General features: G+C 39.2%; 1 protein-coding gene and 1 long non-coding RNA gene across 2 annotated transcripts; both read right to left on the bottom strand.

The window, feature by feature from the left end:
* Positions 1–1,468: 1,468 nt before the first annotated feature.
* On the bottom strand, positions 1,469–4,050 carry LOC102714419 (lysine histidine transporter 2-like). The gene is made up of 5 exons (XM_040529547.1): positions 3,765–4,050; positions 2,791–3,677; positions 2,587–2,678; positions 2,382–2,450; positions 1,469–1,840 (listed from the first exon to the last, which is right to left on the bottom strand). The coding sequence occupies exons 1-5, from the start codon at positions 3,944–3,946 to the stop codon at positions 1,742–1,744; spliced, it is 1,329 nt and encodes a 442-aa protein (XP_040385481.1). The 5' UTR covers positions 3,947–4,050; the 3' UTR covers positions 1,469–1,741.
* An 11,653-nt stretch (positions 4,051–15,703) lies between these two features.
* LOC102714244 lies at positions 15,704–19,377 on the bottom strand. The gene is made up of 3 exons (XR_423974.3): positions 18,433–19,377; positions 17,173–17,329; positions 15,704–16,145 (listed from the first exon to the last, which is right to left on the bottom strand). It is a non-coding gene; the product is annotated as an uncharacterized LOC102714244 (long non-coding RNA).
* Between the last annotated feature and the right edge of the window lie 179 nt (positions 19,378–19,556).

Below are 19,556 nucleotides of genomic sequence, written 5' to 3'. Positions count from 1 at the left end.
TAGACTTATTTTAGCCATATATAACATGGCCCAATGAAGAGGGGGAGAAATAGACTTATTTTAACAGCACAAAGAAGGGAGGGACAAAATATATACTTATTTATGGAAGAAGCACAATGGGCCATCGTGCCTTCAAGCCGGTCGGGCACGGCCTAAGTGGTATTGGGTCGTGCCTGGGCAGTCGGTGCCGCACGTGGGCCAGTACGGCACGGCCCGGCATATTGATCAGGCTATGTCAGCTCGACGCGTTTCGGCATAGGCCCGACCATGCCTGGGCTGGGCCAAGCAGCCCATTTGGCCACTATATACCGATACCTCATACCTAGCTAAGCAAGAAGAGTTAATTTAGGTATCTTCTACAGAGATGGGAAACATATTCTTTTATATTTACTTACACTATTCGATACTTTCAACCATGTTGCCGTCGCAGCATATAACCCCAAAAAATAATATGGAATGTCCATCTAAGAAAACTTGCTGGACAAATCCAAACTTCTTGTGCACATGGACAGGGCTCCTGCTACTTCTTGTGCACATGACATCTGTAATGTTCTATCTTTGTTTCTGAATGTTTGACGTTGTTAACTTTATATAAGTTTGACTATTCATCTTATTCAAAAAATTACATAATTATTAATTATTTTTATATTATTTTATTTATTGTTAAATATACTTTTATGCATATATATAACTTTACATATTTTAAAAAAAAATTAGAATAAAATAAACGGTCAAATATATGTTAAAAAGTCAACGGCAATAAAGACGAAGGGAGTATAGGCTGAGCCGGAGAAGGGGCTAAGCTAGTCGGGAGTCGGGAGGAACCAACAGCTAGAGAAGGGGGTGCTGACCTGGATTTTGGCTTTTTGACGTTGTCGATGGTGTCGCTGCTCTCCACCTCGAGGGTGATGGTCTTCCCCGTCAGGCTCTTCACGAAGATCTGCATCCTCTCGCCCGAGCTGTGGCGACCTTTGCAATTATTCGATCTTTATCTTTTTCTCAAAGAACGAATAAAACTTCTCGTGGAAGCCCTTTATGATAAGCTTCCCTTTCACCCTGTCGCGTAAAAAAAAAGCTTTACGCGAGTCGAGGCGATAGCTGAGTGAGGACAAAGCGGCCGGAGGAGAACCAGAAATCAGTAAACCAAAAAATTGCTTCAGAGTACGTAATATTTTGCTATAGCAAAATTAATATTTCTAAATAATAATGGATTTAGTAAGTGGGGCTTGCTTGGAACCCTATATACATATATATATATATAAATAAATTGGCCAGCTTGAGTTAACACCTCAGAAACAATTTTATCATGTTATTCCGGATTTGACGATACGTTAGTATTACATATTTAATGAGAAGTTGGTGCTGATCTGGTTTCATCCCAAAACAAGCATTTCGAACTCTCTGGTTTCTGTTCCAAAATATATAGAACAAGAGGAAGAGTACGTAAGTTTGACGTTTGAGTCGATCAACAGATCAATTTGAACATACTGATTCGGACAAAGGGATAATTAATTAATTAATTAATATAAATTCGACACGAATTAAATTAACACCAGACAAATAAAGGCTAAATAAATAATATGCCTCCATTTGATAGACTTCCACACAGGCGTCTCGTACGTACATAATACGGCCACACAAATGGATTTCACTTTCATCTAATCAAATACTAGTAGTAGATAGAACTAATTATAACTCTGTGCATTATCTATAAAACAGTTAACACCTCTCATTGAATCACTCAAGAGAAGAACTTGTAACTCTGAGCATTGACGATGATCGACCGGAGACCTCCGATAGGAGCCAACACCGACAGAAGAACGCCGACGATGATGCAGAACTGCATCAAAATTGAAAAGAAAAACAGCACATTAATTAATAAACATATATAAGACAAAGTATAATATCAGATTATAAGAGAAAGTTCAATACAATCGATAATTGATACATATAAAATTAATGGATAATCTATATTTAATTTAATATATAAGTTCACTCATAATAGTTAGCTATAAAAGTATACAAATATAGCTTGTCATTAATACTTAGCTCGCCTCTCTTTCATAGGGTTTTTGGAGTATAAGCTATAGCTGCATATAAATTTATACTGTGTTTATTCTCTCTTCATGTAAAAACAAATCTAATATGTTAATTCTTTCCGCTTGCATCTTGCTGTTGTACTCAACCTTTAATCTAGCTATAGTCACCTCATTGAACATATATAGGAAAACTGAATGCTAACAATAATACAAAAGCTAGCTCCAGGTACTATAAGAGAGATTAAACTTTCTATAATATGGTACTTATCTATGCATAATTAGTTTAGGATAATTGTTAATTACTAAACATACCCATGATAATTTAAGGATACAGCTACTTACCCAGTTGATACACCATGACATGCTAAACCTCCTTGGCTTCATGATCGACAGCCACATAATGCATGGCAGCTGAAGAGAAACAATTGGTTGATGTCATATACATTTCAGTTAGAAAAAACAGATTAATAATAAGCAGCAAGATTTTTCTTGTTCCCTAATTTCGAGGTAATAAATTAGCTAAACAATTTATGGTATAGATAATTACGAAGTAGGTGGTTGGGGCAAACGCAAAGCCACCGAAGAACCCTAGCAATCCGCCGAAGAAGGGCACGGCGATGCCAACGAACATGGTGAATACTGCAAAAATAAATAATTAATTAATTACCAATTACAAACAGAATAATAACTAAAATTATTACAAACATAACCTGGTTTAATTAATCACTTAATTAATTGTGTGACTACTCACAGACGTAGAGTGAGCGAGCGATGAGACGGAGAGGCATGCCGGGCTGGAAGCGGAGCTTCTTGACGAGCAAGGTCTCGAGCATGTCGAACACCGGCATGGCGTAGATCTGGTAGCTGCCGATGACATGGACGACGACGAACATGTTCGCGGCGGCGATGAGCCACCGGGGCTTCTCGAGCGTGATGAGGATGTTGTCGTCGACGGCGTTGCCGAAGATGTAGTAGCCGAGGAAGGCGACGGGGAGGTAGCAGATGGCGACGACGAGGTAGGCGAGCACGACGCCGCGCCACATGGGCTTCTTGGACGGGCGGTCGGGGGTCGACGGGATGGTGGCCTGGATCTCGAGCACGACGTTGTGGCCGGCGTAGGCGAAGGCGACGTCGCCGAGCGCGCTGAGGAAGTTGAAGGAGCGGCCGGTGGAGGTGCTGGCCGTCATGGAGTAGTCGACGCCGGCGGGGTGGCGGCCCTTGTGGACGGAGGCGACCCAGGCGATGGTGGAGTAGCTGAGCGACATGACGGCGGCGGCGAAGGAGACGCCGGTGATGGAGTTGAAGTTGGGGAGCTGGGAGAGGACGAGGTGGACGCAGCCGAAGATGACGATGAAGTAGCTGGTCCGGATCGACGGCGCGTTGGGGGCGACGAGGTCGTGGAACTTCTTGAGCGACTTGCCGCCGGTGACCATGTAGACGATGCAGACGCCCACCTCGACGATGAGCTGCTGCGGCACGACGATCCAGAGCCCGAGCTTGTTGCCGAACGCGTGCTGGCCGAGCTCGTGGTACCGGTCGAACCGCCTCCCCGGCACGCACTCGTGCATCTCCACCATCTGCCACAGCGTGTACAGCGTGATCACCCACGACATGATCATCGCCGCCACCCCCGGTCCCCTGACAAAAATTTCATCCATGGATCAATCGATCGATCGATCAATAACAAGGAAAGAAAGTTAATGGATGGAAAATATATATACGTACCATCCGAGCTCGGACATGGCGAAGGGGAGGCTGAGGACGCCGGCGCCGACCATGGCGGTGACGTTGTGGAAGGCGGAGTACCACCACTTGGCGTTGCGGGAGGAGGTGATGGGAAGCCAGTCGTCGATCTCCTTCTCCTTGTCAGACGCCGCGGACGTGTTCATGGCTGACGGCGCCGCCATCGATCTATCCAACGCGTGGCCGGAGACGAGGAAGAAAAGATCAACCAACGTCGATCGGAGATAGATAGATCTATCGACCTACCAAGGGGCCGGGCGGGCAGCACTTAGCTAGGAACGTTAATTCCACGCACGAGTTGCAACCGCACTATATATAGCCTGCCGGCCGGGGGGGGGGGGGGGGGGGAGGGGGGGCACGGGCGCCGCCGTAACAAACTACCGGCCATCGCCGGCGGGATTCCCGGAGGGCCACGGAATCGCGGCGGTGGTTGACTGTCAGTTGGGAGAGAGATCCTGATCGTGTTTCAGTTAGCCTCTATCAGTTTAGGTAAGGCTGGATCCGGAGCAAAATTAGTTACTCGATCGACCGACATGGTTGGCTTTTCGTTACTAGGAAGACGGGATGCATGCATGCCCGACGGCCCGGCCCATTGTCCCCCCATGCTCCCACAGGCCGGCGGCCGACGAAAACATACCCGGGTATTTAAAGTTGCCTGATCGACCAATCCGTAACCTCCGTTCATTCGGTCGCTCAGCTCAACCGCTCTCAACCCTAACCCTAGTTCCCAAATCCATTCCATCTCACCGTCTCCGCCGATTCGCTACAAATCATTTCATGTGTCTTCGTATGCGGTAGCCGTCTTACCGGATCTGTCACCCCAAATGCTCGTCGACGGATCCATTCCCCCTATGGTCCTATCCTTTTGTTTCTCCATCCCCTTTGATTCCCTATTTTTTGCTCGCTAAATTATAGTCACCCACATATCTTCTCGTAGATCTATCAATCTTTGTCTTTAATGGCAATGTCATATTTCTCATGTTGCGCAATTAATATACCAACCCTAACCCTACCCCCTAGCTAGCTTTGTTTGATTTTTTTTCTCCATCCAAATCCAAACGCTAACATGCCTTGTTTATTGTTGGTTTATTTCAAGTTGCAAGCTAGTTGTTGAGTGGCGGCCACTATTGAAGAACCAGAGTGCTCGCGATGGATGAAGATCCCACCTCCATCAACTATGAGTTGAGGACGATGGGGATGTGCGTTGACGATGAAAATGATCTAGTGCATGAACGTGTGGAGGTGTTCAGTAACACTTCCAACCCACCGCTCATGTGTGCAATAACGATGAGCCCTCGCAGTTGGATCCTAGTCCAGATGCCGGTGCAAGTGGCACTAGGGCTAAATCCCAGGAATGGTTCGACTTTGATAAGCTTTTTGACAAGCACAATGGATCTTAGGTTCGAGTCTTTGCTAAGTATAATTACTACCATAAAACCTTGTCTGCTCTTTCATCTAGTGGTAGTATATATTTGCTTAGGCATATTATAAAATTAAATCATGCAAGACAAGAAGTCTTGGGGTCTAATGTCATGTCTCAATCCATGCTTAGGTTTAATGTAGACGGTTACGTTTGTCAGTGCAAATATATTCCTAAGGTTGCTTGAGTACAGATATGTGTGTTGATTGCTAGAGAGGTGAACCTGCTACTTTTGAAGAGTATATTAAGTTAGCTCATAACCCTAGGTTTGTTTTTGTCTATAGGAAAACTACCACCAAAGACCTTCATATGTACTTAAATGATCATCGTGCTATGCTTGTTTAGAAGTTAACGTTTGTTAGCTCTGTTGTTTTGTCATATGATTTATGATCTGGTAATGCGAACGAAGATTATTTAATTGTTGTAGTTCATGTTGTTAATTCTGATTGACATTTAGAAAAGATGATTTTGGATCTCAAGCTCATTGATGTGTCACACAATGTAGCATTTGGGTAAATTCCCTGTATACCCCTAAAAACTCACTCACTCCCTTCTATACCCTTCAAACTTACCCTAACCTTTCTATACCCCTGAAATTTCAAGTTGATCTCTTACATGCCGTTCACTATTAAGTTTGTAACAAATGTCTTTAATACCCTTGATGTTTTAGGTTTGAATATAAACTTGAAAAATAACTAAAAATTTTGTTTGAGTGCATTTTATGTAACTAATGAGAGTAAATAATTAGTGTGGAAAATTTTGACATAAATTTTAAAAATAAAACAATATAATTAATTAATTATTTTTTCAAATTTAATAGAAAATATATTTTTAAAATGGTGCACTTTAAAAAATATCGTGAGCATTGGTAGTACTATCTTTATATGAACACTCCTCATTTTTATGGCTTTGAAAAACAAAATAAATATATATTTTTATTTTATTATCTAAAAATAAATTTTATCATAGATAATGTATCGCATAGCAAACTCATAGCTATTATGGGCCTGTTTGGATGTCGTTTTGAGCATCTCGCCTGACTGAGGCGTCTGATTTCGATCGCCTGCGGCTGGATCGACGTGCCTGAGTTTGAGAGACTAGGCGAGGGCATGAACCAAACACTCCCTAATAGTCTCATGTGGTAAACTTTTGCATTTTTAATAATGTAATTCATAAATTTCTATGTTCATCGATGACATATTGTCTTTCGGGTTTGATTGGCTTTGCAATCACATTTTTTGTTTTTCTTTGCACCAAATATGATAGAGAGAGACTATTGTTTTGGTCCAACTAGAGTATGACGAATTTACAATCATATACTGTGACGGTCCAAATAAAACCATCACGAGTTAGCGGGCCAAGAATATCCACCAGTGCACATGGATGACAGAAATAAGATAACCATCAGAGATCGCGCCTCCCAGCGATGGTCTCAGAATCCGTCATGGATTAACAGGTTTCTAGCTTGTAGTGGTCCAAAGGATAAAATGGTTAATTTTATAGAAATTAGATGGTCAACGAACGGTCAACTGACAGGAGGGGCATAGAAGAGATCAAAATCAAATTTTGAGGGTATACAAGAAAGTGAGCAAAATTTAGGGGCACAGAAGGGATTAGCTAAAATTTTAGGAGTATACAGGAGATTATCCCAGACATGTGTATGTTGTTGTTAAAGAATATGGTTTAACTGATAAGGTTTTCTCCATTACATTAGACAATGGCTTTGCTAATACTACAATAATGGAGACACATATATAGTCCTACTCTACCAGGTTATATTGGTGATTTATTTTTGCATCAGCGTTATGCATGTCACATCATTAGTTTAATTGTTAAGGTCGGTCTTAAAATGTTTAAGCCCATGCTTCATGCTTTTAGAACTGCTATTTCATTCTTGCATTCATCTAATCAGCACATTCAAGTTTGTCTTGGATATGGATGTTAGATGGAATACTGACTTGTTTAATGATTAAGCATCTCATGCCACATAGGGCCCAATTTTCAGTGTTCTTTTCTTTATTTTTATTAGAAGCCAGTGAGGGAGGCTCCACGGTATAATTTTATTAATTTAGCAAAAGTTACCGAAGCAGCCGAAAGGCCCAGTTTTATTACAATATATTAATCCATGATTGACCAGTAACTTGGTGTGCATCTTTTAATCTAATTAAATATAGACTAAGATCCATCCTCAGATTTCTTCGCCAAGATGACAATATGGACTGGATATTCTAAAAGATCAGCCCACTTCTTTCTTTCCAAATATTCCAGGCAGCAAGTAGGAACAATTTCATAAAGCAGGGTGAGGTGAAAGCATTACGCTTTATCTAAATCATTTGATGAAAATCCATATTTGTTGGCCAAATCCACCCCCGTAAATTCTAGCAGCTCAAGCTAAATCTGTAGGTGAAAAATAGGTGTTCTCTGGTTTCACCTATATTTGTTTAATGGCTAACCATTATTTATAGAGACACATTGGATACTATTTCTTGAATGGTTTTATGATTCTACTGTTGTTTTATCTAGTGTTTATTATCCAACATCAACACTAATTATGCATCACATTCTTAAGATTGTCGGACATCTAATCACTTATGAGAATGATAGAAACCTTAGAAATGCTATTGTCCACACGAAAGATAAGTTTTTATCTCACTGGTTTGATATTCCAATTCTTTATTCATTTGCTTTTATTTTAGATTCTAGGACAAAGATCGGAGGTTTTAGTAATGTTCTTCAAATTATGTCTCAACTCATTTGTAGTGATTACTTTGCGTATTTAATTTCTGTTATGGCTGCATTGTCTAACATTTTTTGCTAAGAATGAAAGTAAGGCATTGTTTAGTTTCCAAATTTTTTTTCTAGAAACATCACATCGAATTTTTAGACATCTAAATAAACCATTAAACATAGATGAACCAAAAAACTAATTGCACAGTTATAAGAAATCTTGAGACGAATCTTTTGAGCCTAATTAGTCCATGATTAGCCATAAGTGCTACAGTAACCAACATATGCTAATGACAGATTAATTATGCTCAAAAGATTCGTCTTGTGGTTTCTAGGCTAACCGTGAGATTTGTTTTTTCATTCGTGCCCGAAACCCCTTTCGACATCCGGTCAAATAATATTTGATGTGACACTTCTCCCAAAAATTTTCTCAATCTAAACACCACCTAAGATTGATGCTATGAGATGGCAAATGGTCACAATTTCATGCCCATCTTCTCGAAAAAACTACCTAGGAAAAAAATATTTAGTAGGGATACTAGTGCCAGTCTAGGTGTTGGGCTTGGTGATATTGGTGCTAGCCTGGTCCCGGGTCATGCCGGGAAGCCCAGTTGGCCTTCAATACATGTACATACTTCTGCCACGTGGTTGCATGGATGGTGATTGATGTTCCCATTCGCGAGCATCGAGGTCATCCAAGCGTTAAGTGTTATCCCTATTTTAATGGGTCATAGTTGTAATGTATCATCTATATCTGTTTTCTCTAATATTGGATCGATCATAAGTCGAGCAAAATAAAGTTGAGAGAAATTCAAACCTTAGATAATACTATGTTTGAATTTGAATAAATATACAACCAAAGAAGTGCCATCAATACAAACAAGTTCTACAAAATTCCATCGTGGAAGCACTACTTTGTCTAAAAATAACATCAGCATCATTTTCATACTAATAGCCATCTATTATGTATGGAAAAGGAGAAATTATTTTCATCATTTGGTTGGACATCCACTCCTTTCTGGTTTCCATCTAAATAGTCATCAAAAAATTAATAAGGTAGATTAACATGAGATATATCACTCCACGAACATGGAATTTCAAATTTTACTTTTATAAGTTTTTAACAAAAATAAGAAATTTAACATTCAATATGTACATACTAGTTTCAGTTTAATTTGTTATTTTTGTTACAACATGCAAAAGTCAAATTTAAACTTCTATATTTATGAATTGATATATCTCATATTAATTCATTCAGTTATTTTTTATTTTTTAATGAAATGCTATAAATAAATAGATATCCAACTAAGTGATGTAAATTCATTTCCATGGAAAAGAACCATTTTGTCTCCTAGTCAAACCACATTACACATTGTTGGGTTGGTCCTATCTCTCTGGGATAACATGGGCGACAACCACCTAGCTCCACCGCTGTCCTTTCTCCTTCGTCTCACCACGACCTGAGTGAGTCATTGGATCAAGGCCTTGTTTAGTTTCTGAAATTTTCTCTAAAAATATCACATTAAATTTTTATACACCTAAATAAATCATTAAACATAGATGAACCAAAAAACTAATTGCATAATTATGAAAGAAATTTTGATACGAATCTTTTAAGCCTAATTAGCTTATAATTAGCCATAAGTGCTACAGTAACCAACATATGCTAATGACGGATTAATTAGGCTCAAAAGATTCGTCTCACGGTTTCCAAGCTAGCCGTAAAATTCGTTTTTTCATTCGTGTCCAAAAACCCCTTCCAACATCCGATCAAATATTTAACGTGAAACTTCTCCTAAAATTTTTCTCGGTATAAATACTAAGTTACGATTGAGGGTGGCGGCAGCGGGGCGTCTTCAATGGGGGTGTGGTGAAGTCCAATCAAGGAGGCCGTGACCCAGTGATCCGGCTGTCAACCTCCACTTGTTGACCAACCGACCGCATAGGTAAAAGAATATAAATAAATTTAGAGTATTAAACACCACAAGTATCGTATATTTATAATTAAGCTCAAATTTGATTATTCCAATTAAAATTGGAGTGATTGGATTTGATCAAATACGTGCATATATAGGATTTGCTCCCCCTTAATATATGCATACAAAATATTTATTTGAAGTATGTGTATGCATATTTTAGAGATGATTCAAAGGAGGTTTATCCTATAAAAGAATAAAAGGCATTCTTAACACATATAGGCCGTGTTCGTTTCCTCCCTCCAAGTTAACTTATCCCTCGTTTTTCGCGCGCACGTTTCCCGAACGGTTAAACGGTGTATTTTTTATAAAAATTTCTATAGGAAAGTTGTTTTAAAAAATCATATTAATCTATTTTATTTTTTAATAATTAATAATTAATTAATCATATACTAATCTATTACTACGTTTTCTGTGCCAGAGATAAGTTAACTTATCTCCTCCATTCAAACACGGCCATAGACATAATAAAAAATTCATACATTCATAATCTCCATGTCATCAATGCAAAGAGACTAAATAACATGTGACTCAAATAAAAAATTAGTCCCACATGCATATGTCAATCACATGGAAATTATATATCGGAACATAACAGAGATTAGAGTGATACTTAGGCCGCATTCGGCGGAAGGGGGAGGTAAGTCAACTTATTTAACACGGAAAATGTAGTAATAGATTAGTACATGATTAACTAATTATTAATTATTAAAAAATATAAAATAGATTAATATAATTTTTTAAAACAACTTTTCTATAGAATTTTTTTTCAAAAAATACACCACTTAGTAGTTCGGGAAAATAAGGGGGGCTTAGTTAACTTATCCCCATGGCCTAACGCGGCCTTATGTAGCTTGATTTCTATTATTTTATTCTTGTCAATCATAAAGGTCCACCATCAATAAAATGCTTCTATCTCAACTCATATAATGTCTTGGAATGACCTATTACCAACTCATGAAAAGAGGTTATTCGCACGAAAACCAGTTTGTCACAAATCACCAAAATAATAATTACACAAAATATTGATAATAAATCTTTAAATCTATTTTTTGTTGGTAATGGATAACAACCACATATAGAGTTTATTGCATGATATAGAACGATCTCCACCTAAATATGTGCATGTATATGATTATGTGTTTATACACATATATCATAGAGGATACATAAGGAGTTCATTCTATGTCTTGAACCCATAGGAGAGATAAATGTAGAACAATAGGAGTTTAGTACATACCTCTTACCATCTCCATTTTCATATCCAAATAAGATTACACAAATAAATACTCATGAAAATATTAGTACAGTATAATTGGATTTGTCGTTAATCACCAAAACCAAAGCAATGACGCTTAAACTTTAAGAACAGAACCACACATGAATTACAAATTTGTACGAACGATCTGAGCTGCAAAAAATCTTGAGTTCCTACAAACAAGAAACACCAGCGGTAACACACAACGCGGGCGCATGGGCACAGGTGCACAGGCATAGGCAGGGGTGAAATTAGGCCTGGGGCAGCTTGGGCCCAAGCCCCACTCTTGCAAAAAAAAAAAATTTTTTACTAGTACCCATATATTCCCTGAAAAAATAAAAGACTGAATAGATTCAGCCCTACTCACTCACTTAGGCCTCGGCCCATTTCGCCAAACCCTAGCCCTCACTCTCCCAGTCTCCCTCTCTCTCTCGTTCTCCAGACTCCAGCGGCTGGCGGCTCGGGCACCACGGCGACGGCGAGACTGCGGCCTGCGGGAGTGCGGGTCGGCGCCTCGGCGGCGGACGGCGCCACGGCGTGACGGCGGGTCAGCGGCAGACGGAGCCACGGCGCAAGCGGGCTGCTGCGCTGCGCGGCAGAGCGGCGGCCAGCACTGCAAGCTGCGGCGCGCCGCGCGCGGGACGGCGGGACTCGGCGCCACGGCGCAAGCGGGCTGCTGCGCAAGCGGGCTGATCAAATTATTTTTGAGTTAAACAATCGTTTTGCTGAAAGGTCTACTCAACTATTGAGATGCATTGCTTGCCTTGATCCAAGGAATTCTTTTGCTAATTACAGTGAAGAAAAGCTAATTGAACTTGCTAGGATTTATGCGGCTGATTTCTCTGAATATGATTGTATTATCCTTAGAGACCAACTTGACACATTCATTTATGACGTGAGAGCTGATCCAGAATTTTCAAGCTGCTCTGACCTTGGTAATCTAGCTGTAAAGATTGTTCAGAGTGATAGGCGCACGGTTTTTCCATTGGTATATCGGTTGATTGAATTAGCCTTGATTTTGCCTGTTGCAACGGCAACAGTAGAAAGAGCCTTCTCAGCTATGAGCATTATTAAAACTGAACTACGGAATAAGATGAATGATAAATAGATGAATCACTGTATGACATGCTACATTGAGAGAGATGTTTTTGCTAGCATTGAAGATCGCAAGATTATATGACGTTGCCATGCTATGAGGACACGGAAGCATAAGTTATGTACATGTAGAGGTTTGTCGTATATTGTTTTGTAATTTAGTAAATAATTGAGTTCTCATAATTTTCGTGACTTACACACATATATATATATATATGGGTTCGGGTTTAAGTTCTCTCCCTATTGTTAACGGAGAGCGAAAATCACGAAGACTTGGAGATACATCTCAATAGGTGTGCTAATAAAATTTAGCTTAGTCTTGTATTTTTTTTACCGTCACTGACCTTAGTTGAATGAATTTTTTTTCATGGATAGTCTTGTCTTTACTTTGTGCCCTATGCGTCTGGAAATCCTGGTTCGGCCACTTAGCATAGGCATGTGAATATGAGGTTCATGCGGTTGCTAGGCAAGAATAGGGTGGCTCAGCTGGGCGGCAGCAGTGCTGGAGGGTAGCATTCATTGCGGCAACCATCGGCGGCGCTGGAGGTGGGGCAGCAAGCAGGCAGACGCGAGCACAGGAGACGGTAGGGGGCTGGGGGTTACAATCCTATGTGTGGCAAAACAGCGTCAAGGGGTTGTTTATATAGCGTATGAAACATATATTAGATCAAAATTCGGTTGGAACAAAATATAGAATCCTAAAAGGACTCCAAAACCCACACAATTAGAATGAAAAAGAGGAGATAGAAAAGGAATCCATGGGTAACAAGGGAAGAAATTAGTCGGACTTCGGAAATATAATATGGTGCACGACATTTTAACTTAGCCATGGCTTCGGGGAAGGCTTCGGCGGTAAGGAAAAAGGACCAAAACCAGCGAGAGCAATAGAAAAATGAGGGGAAAAAATAAAGAAACCATTGATTTTTATTTAATTTACTCCTGACGATTTTTATCCATTCAAACTTAATTCGATTGATCTAAAAATTTCGTTGAAACTCATGTCAATCAATTTTGGCACAACAAATACAATAAACATATTTATGGCATTTAAATCCTTTTATTTAATAATTTATTTTCACTTAATTATCTCTTGGCATAAGCAAACATATTTTCTTTATTCCTTTTACAATTATGATTTATCATATAAAAAAGCTTGGGTTGTCACACATTGTTTCTAAATCCTTGTTGGAGGTATCGCCTCCCAAACTCATCTTCGGCGAATACCTTCGTAACACTAGACCCTTACCTAACATGTCATCTGTAATCGTATAGGGATCCGACCACACTATTTAAGGGCATAGGGTTAGGTCGATGCAAGACAGTAATAAGAAGAAAATTCATCGATGATATGTAATAACTCTAGACATATTTACATGTATTTGACGAATTCCACCCAGAGTACGAGGTGAAAACAATCTACCCTTCTAGATGAGATTGAAGTTGGCGATTAGAAGGGAGACAATTACTTGGTCCAATGTGGTTTGTGTTTGTCATGAGATCCTGAAAGTTCTATGTATACCAACACACATCCCCTTTCCCAAGTAAGAAAACGGAGTATACTTTAGGCACTATCTATGGGTAGGTGTATCGTACCTTAGATCGTTTATCGGCATACGATTTTCTTTCACCATTTAATGATTTCGAAAGTACTAGGACACATATGTACACTAGTAAAATGCATGTGCTAACGCTACGGTGTCATAATATGTTTGATAATAAATTTCAAAATAACAATGTTCATAATATCATTTTCAAATATAAAATCACACATCAAACAACTGAATGGATCATTATAATGAACATGAGCAACTCGCATAGCAATACATGAGCAATTATTAGCAAGAGTAACACGAAAAGCGATCAAGGCAAGATAATAAAAAATATATAATAGCTATTATCTATTTGTTGCAAAACAATATGTCAAAAAGATGCCAGAAGTAGTTATAACACAATTAACAATCTTGTACCATATTCGACATGCCAATGGTCATCATATATAGTACCCACCGTCAACAAGACTTGTTCTGAAAACTAAATGATAGTGGTTAATTCCAAATTAATAAACAAATACTTTTTGTATTATAAATTTATACTCTTGTGGTTTCGATGAATGTATTCTTAAAAGCATAGTCATGGGTAAATAAGGAGCAGATTCTGTTCTGCCCAACAACTCTCTGATTAGCTTAGCAAGTAATATGATCATTTACCACTTAACAATCTTGTAAAGCAAGAAATTTGTGCAGACGATTCTTGGGCATGATAATTTTGCCCACAATTGCTTACACGATCTCAGTGTACGCTGATAGATATAAAGTGTTCGGTAAAAGAATTACGTTGTAGACGATATAAAGAGAACTGCAATTCATAATCACATCCCTGATTGGCATAAAAATTCCTTTTGCTCCAGGAGATTTAACACAAATAATAGCCCAAAATTTAAATTTATATAACACGTTAGTATAATGAGGCGATCAGTATAATAACCACGAAGTGATGGTTATTCCAAATCCTTAAAATCAGTGCAAGCCATTAGTTTTGCATCAGTCAAGAGAGTAATAAGAGCAAGGGAAGTATTATCAAATTCTACCTGGTCCAACAACCACCAAACACTATTTTGGAAATTAGAAGTCTGATTATTTGGGAGGAAATAGCAGATGTGTACATAGTGGCAACCCATACAGGATGCCATCTTATAGTTGCAGGACTAAAAACACAGCTTCAAGCAATGGAACTTTTAAGTTAATACTAAAGGTTTAGCAAAGAAAACTTTTAAGTTAACACTTTAAATGTATTGTTACTTATAAGGTCTCATCAAAGATTAGTAACCGAGATTAAAATGACAAGCATATATCAATTTATAGTAAAATTAAGGAAATGAAAAAAAAATAAAATTATATCAGAAAATGTGGTAGTTAAGCATTTTAGTATGAAAACGTATAATTATGCATGTCTTTCTAAAATTAAGATGCATCAGAAATGTATTCGTCAATTTTACAGATTGAATTGTTCGTGCACATATAAAGTAGAATGGCTATCAATCACCGAAAAAGGAAGTGCTGAAAACACTATAATGAAACTGCATATAGCCGTAGAATACAGAAATAAATTACTCCCTTAGTTTCAAATTACTTGACAATAGCTACAACAGCAATAGCTAGGTGACCAGGACAAGACATGTTGATTTGTGTATGCTGGTTTGCGTAAAGATGAAAATATTTTCTAAAATATGTTTCAACCCTAGAAGTTGATTTTGATGGAATATGAATAATCAAAGAATATAATCTGAATAGAAAAGTAGACTTGAACAATTTCTTGAGTTATCTTGGAAATAACTATGTGCACTATGCATGTGTGATAATGTATTTAACAAATAAAACCAGTTAATCACCAATTCTGTAAATCATAAACCCTATAAAGAACTGCTCAAAAGTAGTAGCATGCAAAAAATATCTTAATTGACTTAACGATATGCACATAGCTGAACGAATGAAAGATCGACCTGATCTTGTCAACAATGTTGGTGTGGAGACCCGTTCATAGTTATCAATTACAGAGCTTGTGAAGCAGACAGCTCTGCAAAGGCAATACATACTATATGACTGAACCATCCCGAGAAACCTACTGGGTAAAGAAACAGACGCAACTTCTGCTAAACTATATGTATGACCCATCATAATGAACATACAAAATTTTTGCAGTTGTGGGCTGCAGTATGTCAACAATTAAACTCCAAAAATTGACAATATACTTCAGAATTGAAATTGTATCCGCTGCACTGCCAAAAACATTTTTTTCCGTCTTTGGACAAGGTGCTAGCACTGACTGAATTTCCTTTTTTTCTTTCTTTGAGCAAGAAAGCATCACATCTAAAGAGAATGCATATATACCTGCACGTAGATTAAAAAAATCAGAAATTTAGTATCAACAGCATGTCCTGTCTTTCTTTGTTGAAAATTTACTTCATTAATAAATGGTTTGAATAGGTGCAAATAAAATATTAAAAGAGATTTGTGCAGTGACATATATACTATTAAAGGAAAAACTGATGAAATAAATGTGCAACGAAAAATATGAACGTTCTTTTTAATTTCTTGTATCGCTAGATTTTATTGAAGAAAACAACAGAAGAGCCCTATCACAGATATGAGTTCATGAACCATTTAGAGTGAAATATGAGCTAAAATATATAGAGTCATCGTTTCTTGAAAAAGCCAAACAAGGACCCCCTCAACTTTTTATCCACTGATATTAGTGAGAACAAGATTCATAGTATTCAATTAAGTCAGGCAAGATATCAAGGACGGTCTTTTAGCAGGACTTGACAGATAATGAAATACATAGTACTGTATTATGATGCTGGTCATGTTGGCATGCAGTTCAGAAGTTATTTATGAACATGAACATGTTTTTAATTTATATCTACAAGAAATTATTTGTCGATTTCTTCTCCATGTGATTCTCTACAGGACAAATGCCAAATATGCATGCAACTAAGAGTTTAAGTAAACTTGAGCTAATTTAATTTTCTGTCAAATATGGAATAAGCAAAAGATATTCCTTTACAAAACAAAGCAACAACAACTTTCTAAAGTGGCTAAAACTGCAGGTAGCTATAAAAATATTTCTTACAGGCATATGAATGAAATGGTTTACTTGCACTCTAATCATCTAAAAAATCCCAGATCTTAATGTGTATTACCTGCATGCTCAAAATTGAACAGATCTTGGTAGGAAAAGATCGTGTAAAACATGAGGTTGCATGACTTTCTAGTATCAAATTGGAATATAAAACAATTCTAAAATATCACAAATTATTTGCTCAGAAACACAAGGCCTCCTCACTCTACACATGGCCTGGCCCCCAGGCATGTACATGTGAAGCGCATTAAGAGGGGGATACAAAAGAAAATTGACCTTTTTCTCTGATAACACAAATGATGCCACCTTCCAGCAATCTCATTCTGCCTATATCATAGCTTGGACTTGATCCCCTTTTGGTCCATCACCTTGCCTACTGCCTTGCTCCAAACTTGTGATCAAAGTTGCCACCAGCCCAAGTATGTTGCCTCATCTAGCAAAGATGAAAAAAACATATATTGCCGGATCGTTGGAATGGTTTAGTAATCCCAAATATAAAAAAACTAATCACAATTACAATGAAGTACTCGCTCCGCCATCCAGTTCAGAACACAGAGTATAGGAACAACATAAAGGAAAAAAAATAAAATGATTGACAGGAAGATTAGAATTTGACTTACTTCATCTGTTAAACATTATGTTGTTTTAATAGATTCTCATAAATAATTATGAACAAATTCTAATTGATCAATAGTTGGAAGTGGAACTGTAATTTGAATTTCAATTACTAATCTCAGACATAAAAACATATATTACCAGATCGTTGGAATGGTTCGGTAATCCCAGATATAAAAATACTAATCTCAATTACAATTAAGTACTCGCTCTCCCATGTAGTTCGGAACACAAAGTATATGAACAACATAAAAAAGGAAAATGAATGTCAGGAAGATTAGAATTTGAATAACTTCATTTGTTAAACATTATGTCGTCTTAAGCAGATTCTCATTAACAATTATGAACAAATTATAATTGATCGCTAGTTGGAAGTGGAACTGTAAAGAAAGAGTCGAGAACTTCACAAAACAAGAAGAATACATCATCTAGCCCTCAATTTAAAATTCTAAAGCTTTATAAATTTTGCTTCATATACCGTCATGGCCATGCTTGTCTTCCATGCCAATATTCAAATATAAATTGGTTAAGACAAGTATTCACATGCAAGTATCAAATAAAATAGGTTAAGAGAATAATTTGAAAACTAAATGCTTGCCAAAAACATAGGATTCTAAATGTTTTGAAAACATAAACATTTGATTGCTTATATTCTAATCTGCAGTATACATCTTTAAGAAAATTTATATAGATGTGATCTCTAGCTCACTCCTAAGATGATGGCGATGTGGTGTGACTATGATCTCAATGCAGAGGATCCATTACATTTGAGGAAATAAAATTGAATGAGATATGTCTAAGCAGTTGTGAGGCTAAATTATTCATAGATGTATGTGGATCACAGTAGACAATTCAGTCGATATTTCTTCTGCGATCACCTAAAGATCATGCATAATAGTGGCAGGAAACAACCACACTTACACACATGCAGGATGAAGATGTGCCGATGATAACCATGACTTGACATACTTCCAAATCATTGTGGACAATCCAGGTCTCCAAGATCAACAATCACTAAACACTCTCTAGAGCACATGATCTTAGACGGCAAGGCATTTTGTCGGGCACCCTGCATACATCGTTTGTCGATCCGGAGGCGCGGTGCCAACAGTCATGCTGGAGGATGGGGGCGATGTGGAGGACGCTAGGCAGCGGCCTAGATCTGGAATGGATTGAGAAAGTTCTACATGCTTGCATTTGCTAAAATAGAATCATTTTGCTAATATAGAATGGAACCTACAGAGTGGGACTGGATGGAGCTCCACAGCAGCGGTGGCTCCCGGTAGATGCAGCGGTGGCGCACGGAGGAAGCGACGGTTCGAGGGTGGACGCCGACGATGACGGCGGCGACAGGATTGAGGGACGGACGGTGGACGCTAGGGTGATGGGAGGAGGGAAAGGGCTCCGTGGCGGCGACAACGCCCGGTAGATGCAACTGCGGTGACGGTCGTGGGCGGCGGCGGAGGCGGGGTCGGTCGGGTCGGGGCGACAGGAGCAGAGGCGGCGTCGGTCGGAGGCGGGGGCGCCGGGCGCGTCAGTCGGAGTAGAGCCGGCGGCCGGAACAGAGGCGGGAGCGGAGGCGGCGTCAGTCGGAGGCGGGGGCGCCGGGCGCGTCAGTCGGAGTAGAGCCGGCGGCCGGAACAGAGGCGGGAGCGGAGGCGGCGTCAGTCGGAGGCGGGGGCGCCGGGCGCGTCGATCGAAGGCAGGGGCGCCGAGCGCGTTAGTCGGAGTGGAGACGGCGGCCGGAGCAGAGGCAGGAGCGGAGGCGACGGCGATCGCTGGAGCAGTGGAGGGCGACGGCAGGAGGGAAAGGGCTTCGTGGCGGCGATGGCGCTGGGCGGCCTGCGTTTGGCCGCAACGTCGGGAGAGCGTAATCTGGTTGTGTCCTGATTGCAAGAGGGATGTGTTTTAAAATATTTTGGACGATTTGATACGTGCATCTAACGGTGAAAAATAGATCTGCTAAATCACGTGTATATTTGGTGGTGTGGCCATATAAAAATTCAAACTCCTCCTTTTTATATTAGTATAGATAAAATGGTATG

Source organism: Oryza brachyantha, chromosome 12 (assembly GCF_000231095.2).
Source record: "Oryza brachyantha chromosome 12, ObraRS2, whole genome shotgun sequence".
NCBI lineage: Eukaryota > Viridiplantae > Streptophyta > Magnoliopsida > Poales > Poaceae > Oryza > Oryza brachyantha.
Note: the sequence above shows the minus strand (reverse complement) of the source record. Positions and strands in the feature narration are given on the sequence as shown.

What these genes read in the sequence shown, in the direction of transcription:
- LOC102714419 (XM_040529547.1), bottom strand. Translation starts at nt 3,946, where the DNA reads ATGGCGGCGCCGTCAGCCATGAACACGTCCGCGGCGTCTGACAAGGAG. An exon ending in GCCATGTCCGAGCTCGGATG is followed by an intron (nt 3,678 to 3,764) that starts GTACGTATATAT and finishes AATTTTTGTCAG; the next exon opens with GGGACCGGGGGTGGCGGCGA. An exon ending in TGTCATGGTGTATCAACTGG is followed by an intron (nt 1,841 to 2,381) that starts GTAAGTAGCTGT and finishes ATTTTGATGCAG; the next exon opens with TTCTGCATCATCGTCGGCGT.